Source organism: Canis lupus, chromosome 6 (genome assembly GCF_011100685.1).
Source record: "Canis lupus familiaris isolate Mischka breed German Shepherd chromosome 6, alternate assembly UU_Cfam_GSD_1.0, whole genome shotgun sequence".
Taxonomy (NCBI): domain Eukaryota; kingdom Metazoa; phylum Chordata; class Mammalia; order Carnivora; family Canidae; genus Canis; species Canis lupus.
The window spans coordinates 11,559,002-11,565,001 of NC_049227.1; the positions used below are offsets into that span (position 1 = coordinate 11,559,002).

Below are 6,000 nucleotides of genomic sequence, written 5' to 3' on the forward strand. Positions count from 1 at the left end.
AAAGGGATCACCTACTTCAAGCTTCTCAGGAAAGTATGATCCAAATAAATGGTCCAACATTACATAAGGGAGGAATGTGGAGGACTACTCTGAGGTAAAAATTCTGAAAAACTCAGGGATGCCTGGGTGGCTCAGTGGTTGAGCATCTGCCTTTGGCTCAGGTCGTGATTCTGGGGTCCTGGAATCAAGTACCACCATCAGGCTCCCCACAGGGAGCCTGCTTCTCCCTCTGCCTATGTCTCTGTGTCTCTCATGAAAAATAAAATCTTTTAAAAATTCTGAAAAACTCCTATCAGATAAAAGGAAAAAAAAAAAAAATGAGCCTGGCAATGGGCTTACTGTTGCTCTCCTGCTGCTACCTGCTATTCCATAGCGGGAAAAGAACATACAGGAACTCTGATCAAAGTTAGTCCCTACGTAATAGACTGACAAACACAGGTTTTAGAGTTATATCTAGGCTTTGAATTTTGACTCTAAAATAAACTGGCAAAGTAACCCCCTCACATCATTCAGATGACCTTCGAGAAATCAGGTAACCACTGTTTCTACATCTACTAAAAATGAAACTACATTTTTTTTCACATAAAAAGATAAATTATAAAAAGAAAAAAAAGATAAATGTCTGGGTATTCCAGGCCTCTTTGAAGAAAAGGTAATATGTAAACACAAGAGTATTATTTGTAACCTCGTAAAAGGACATTTTTCAAAGCTTATCTAGATCACTCCCTTCAAGAATAATCTTTCCTTTGCAGAAAGCCTTATCATAATGTTACAGCAAAGACAGACTTGCATGTTTACAGCTGGGGCTTTTCCTTTGATATAACACTTCCCATATTATTGAGCTGCCACAGTACACCGGGTTTCATGTGAAAAAATCAGTTCGTTAAAAAAAAGTTCCCTTAAACCTGTCCTCTGTCAATGACCTACTTAAATTACCACCAGTCTGTTTTTGCTTCCCTGTAGATTGAAGAATTATAGACAGTATTAGCGGTGAAGATCGAAGGACTTAAGGAATAAATTAATCTTTTCAATCCCTTGCCCTTTCTAATCCATCGCAACATGTTAATATTTGTTTCATGCTGCAACTGAGTGTATTCCCTGTAATCATCCTATGCAAACTACCATAAAGTAAAAACCTCCGTGAATCGTTATTCATTCTTCATAGCACAGTTTAGTTTTAAAAACTGCCAAAACATGGAACACCTGGGTGGCTCAGCCAGTTGGGCGCCTACCTTCTGCTCAGGTCATGATCTCAGGGTCCTGGGATCAAGTCCGGAGTGGGACTCCCTGCTCAATCAAGAGCCTGCTTCTCTGTCTCCTTCTGCCCCTCCTCTGCTCTCTCTCTCAAATAAATATTTTTTAAACTGCCCAAACGACTGATTAATTAAAGATCTATGAACTTTCAATAAAATCCTGGATACTCTGGTTAGAGTCAATGTTTTAGGTATCCCTCACTTTATGCAGAATAACTTGCCTGACTTAACTCCGTATCTCCTAGTAACCAAAAGCCTCAAAAAAAAAAAAAAAGCAAACAAACAAACAAACAAAAAACCTTGGGCATTTCTTTTCTTAAAACCCAAAAGACGGGATCCCTGGGTGGCTCAGCGGTTTAGCGCCTGCCTTCAGCCCAGGGCATGATCCTGGAGTCCTGGGATCGAGTCCCACGTCGGGCTCCCTGCATGGAGCGTGCTTCTCCCTCTGCCTGTGTCTCTTATGAATAAATAAAATCTTAAAAAACAAACAAGCAAACAAAAGGATGGGACGACTCTGCTGCTCAGTGGTTGAGCGTCTGCCTTTGGCTCAGGTGGTGATCCCAGGGTCCTGGGATGGAGTCCCCCATCAGGCTCCCTGCAGGGAGCCTGCTTCTCCCTCTGCCTATGTCTCTGCCTCTCTCTGTGTGTCTCTCTCATGGATGAATAAAGAAAATCTTAAACACACACAAACACACACACACACGGATGATTTCCATAGCGCCCCACTATGAGAGGTCTCTAACTCCCTCATCACTGCATCAAAAGAGAAGCTACAAATTAAAACGCTTAACCCGAACTGTTGAGTGTATAAGTCTGCAAAGTCCCCTTCTAGTAGTACAAAGCTCATTCTCGTCACCTAACAAAAACCACAACGCTCGCGAGCTGGAAAGCAGCCTGAGGTTAATCTTAGCACGTCCGGAGCCGACTCGGCAAAGAGGAAACCACGGAACAGAACCGTAAACAAACGAGTGGGTCGCGACACTCTTCAATAAATGTCTACCTTACCCAGACCGCCCTCCCGCATCTCCCCCTCGCACTGCACTCGTGTCCGGATCCAGCCGAATTCGCCCCAAGCTCACAGCCGCCCTGCCCGCCCGGGAATGAAGGTAGACGGGTGCAAGGGGAGGGCGGTCGCGGCATTCCAGGTCCCTCACCATCATACTTGGGGTCCGAGCCGTCGGCCGGGAACTCGATGGCAGGAGGCGCAGGCACAGCCTCCGCCCCGTCGCCCTCCGCCTCGCGCTCTCGGGCACCGGAGCTGCCCCCCAGCATTGCCCGCCGCCAGCCCGCCAGCCTGCCAGACTACCAGCCCAGCGACGCCTCTCTCGAAACCAGCGGCGCCCGCCACCGGATCCGGAAGTAGCCCCTCGCGCAGCGGAAGACCCGCCCCGGCCTCCCGCGCGCCGCTGGCGGAGGCGGGCCCTGCCGTAGGCCCCGCCCTTTCTCCCTCTCCCAGGACGGGGCAGAGGGAGAGAGGGCGGATCCCGCGCGGTGCGCCCCTCGGCGCAGGCGCGCTGGTGGGCTGGTCCTCTGTGGCCCGCGGCGGTCCGGGTGCGGGCCCGGGATGCGCGCCACGCCCGCGGGGGCCTGAACCTACGGTCCCGGTCGCTCTCGAGACATCAGCACCCGCACAACAGGGGTCAGAGCGATCACATCTCATGCTAAGACTTGGATGCTCATGTAAGAAGCCCGTGTCTACAGATTCTCATCCAAATAGATGCTCTCTGCAGATGCAACGGTGACTGTCACTTGTTTTTCAAAAAAGGAAAAACAAAAAAAGCAATAAAAGCATCTACAAGACCTATCTCAACAAGAACTGAACCTATTTTAGTCAACCGTTAAAACACTACAAAATGTGTAATACCACTCCGGTTCCAAAGTGAATCCAACCTAACAGAAATTCGCTGCTTTTAAGACTGAACTTTCTATTGAAATGATTTCAAACCTGAGACCAAGTGATCCCATGGCCACACTGCATCGACTATGATTTGGAGCCCTTGGCTTCAAAAAATCCTCTGCCCTCTGGAAACATCTCTGATTACTTGGTTACCAACACAATGCTGTTAGAAATAATTCTTAGATTCTAGATCCGATAATACAGCTGGAATAAAAAGCCTTTCAGATTTTGCGCCTCAACCCCAGTGGCATGTGCAAAAGTGGTATTGCTTAATTTTATTTGAATAAAGTTTTCTTATAAAATCATACGGGATGAGTTCAGCCTGATAGAAGCAATTTGGAATGGTTCATCCAAAGATTAGGGATGCCTCTTCACCTGCTCTGTTGATGGGAAGAATACAGGCTCTATGGAGGGTGGTTTCTCTATATGTATCCACAACTTTAAAAATGCAAATACTTTTGACTCATCAATTCTTTCAGTAATTTATTCTAAAGAACAGGTTAAGAATAAGCAAAAGTATTCAGCTAAAACTATTAATTGCCAACACAAGTTATATAATACCCAAAACAAAAAGACAATATAATTCAGTAAATTATAAACATCCATGCAATGGTACACTTTGCAACCAATAAAAACAATAGTATGCAATATCCAGTTCTCCACTTTCCACCACCACCAGAATGGAGAAAACAGCAAACCCATTCACATGGAAATATAAATGAAGGCAACATTTCTAGAAGACAATACTCAGCTTATAGTGAAAATTTTCAAATAGTCATACTCTTTAATCCATATACAGGAATATATACAATGGAAATAATCAGAATGATGAAAAAAGGTAAATCTAGAAGAGTGTTCATCAAAGTGTAGTTTATAATAGAAAAGCACTGGAATAAATCCAAATTCCCAAAAAGAAGAGCAGTTGGGATACACCCATGCAGTGAAACTTTATGCAACCATTACAAAACTTGAGGGTGAGAGTGGGGGAAGAGCATATTTCTCTCTTGGCTTTCATGGTATCACACAATTCTAGTTTTTCTCTATTTTGCTGACCCTTCATCTTAGGATTCCTTTCTGGATTCTCCTCCAAATGCATAATTCTGTAGCGTTCTTGTCATGTCACTCCAAATTCTCTCAGGAGATAACCACATGCATTGCTATCACTTTACATAGTATCTCTAAGCTGACAACTCCCAAATGTATCTCTGTAGCACAGACTTGTTCTCTTGAATGAACTCAAAAGCATCTCAAATTTCTGAAAGCAAACTCACAATATTCCCCCTAAAATTTGTTTTCTACTACCTCTCTTCATTCAAGTAGCATATAATCCACCCACTTGTCCATGCCTAAAATGTGAGAGTCAACCTTATTCCATAACCAGACTATATCTAGGCTGTCCACAAATTAATTAAAAATAGAAACATGATATAGCGTATAAACATGCAATATTAAACATGGAGTTAACTGGAAAGGACCCCAAATGGCCAATAAACAGGAAAAGATGCACAAATTTCTCTACATACAGGTAATGCAAATTAAACAGTGAAATAGTTTAAGATGTCAAACTATTATATTTTCAAAGTTAATCTTTCACACCAAGTGTAGGTGAGGATGTGGAGGAAAAGAAGCTATCATACATCACTAAAGACCTACTTAGTGGGCAGCCCCGGTGGTGCAGTGGTTTAGTGCCGCCTGCAGCCCGGGGCGTGATCCTGGAGACCTGGGATAGAGTCCCACGTCAGGCTCCCTGCATGGAGCCTGCTTCTCCCTCTGCCTGTGTCTCTGCCTCTCTCTTTCTGTGTCTCTATGAATAAATAAAATAAAAAATCTTTAAAAAGAAAAAAGACCTACTTAGTGATACTGAGTAAAGTCACATGGTGCATACACAAGATCCATTAATTTAATTTCCATTGAGGTTCCCTTTGGGTATTTCTACATGTGCCCAAAGATAGGTATATTATGTGTATGTCCTCATGTCTTATCATGAACATTGAAAACAACAGCATAAGTTGCAGAAGGTTTTATGATAGTAATCATAATAAAATAATAATTGCTGATATTTGCCGAGTACTAGTCAGCTCCCTCACCTGTTCTTTTTTTTTTTTTAAGACTTTATTTATTTGAGGGATCCCTGGGTGGCGCAGCGGTTTGGCGCCTGCCTTTGGCCCTTTTTTTTTTTAAAAAAAAAAAAAAAAAAAAGACTTTATTTATTTGAGAGAGAGAGTAAGCGAGCATGAGTGGGGTGAGGAGCAGAGGGAGAAGCAGGCTCCCCTGCCAAGCAGGGATCTCTAGATGGGGCTCAATCCCAGAACTCCAGGATCATGACCCGAGCTGAAGGCAGAAGGCAGACGCCCAACCCCTGCTCAACCATCTGAGCCACCCAGATGCCCCTCTGTCACCTGTTCTAAGTGCTTTCACAAATATTCATTCAATCCTCAATACAAATTTACAAGCTAGGTGCTGTAATTATCCTATTTTATAGTTGAGAACATAGATGTAAAAAGAGCTTTTCAATAAACACCTTGCCTGAAGTTGCACTACCTGTTGTATTTGGGCAACCAGGACGTTTTTCACATATCACCTTTCACTGCTCTCTACTTTTTTTTTTTTTTTACAACAGCTTTTTTTAATTTTCTTATTTATTTATGGTATTGTTCTGCAACATGCATTTTGTTCTCCACTCCAAAATACGTCCTGGGGAATTTCCAATGTTCGTACAACAGTATTCCATAACTGGGTATTCCATAGTTAATCCAGCCATTCCCCTAACTGAAGGGGAAATTAGGCGTCTCCAATAGGTCAATATTTTTTTACAGGGACTTCTGCCACTAGTAGCTGTGATTTTAAACA

General features: G+C 43.4%; 1 protein-coding gene across 1 annotated transcript in view; it reads right to left on the reverse strand.

Annotated features, from left to right (window-relative positions):
* EIF2AK1 (eukaryotic translation initiation factor 2 alpha kinase 1) overlaps positions 1–2,525 on the reverse strand; it is a 31,464-nt gene extending 28,939 nt beyond the window's left edge. Inside the window, exon 1 of the mRNA NM_001161713.1 lies at positions 2,408–2,525. Coding sequence (NP_001155185.1) covers positions 2,408–2,525 — 118 coding nt within the window. The remainder of the gene's footprint in view (positions 1–2,407) is intronic.
* Positions 2,526–6,000: the final 3,475 nt, after the last annotated feature.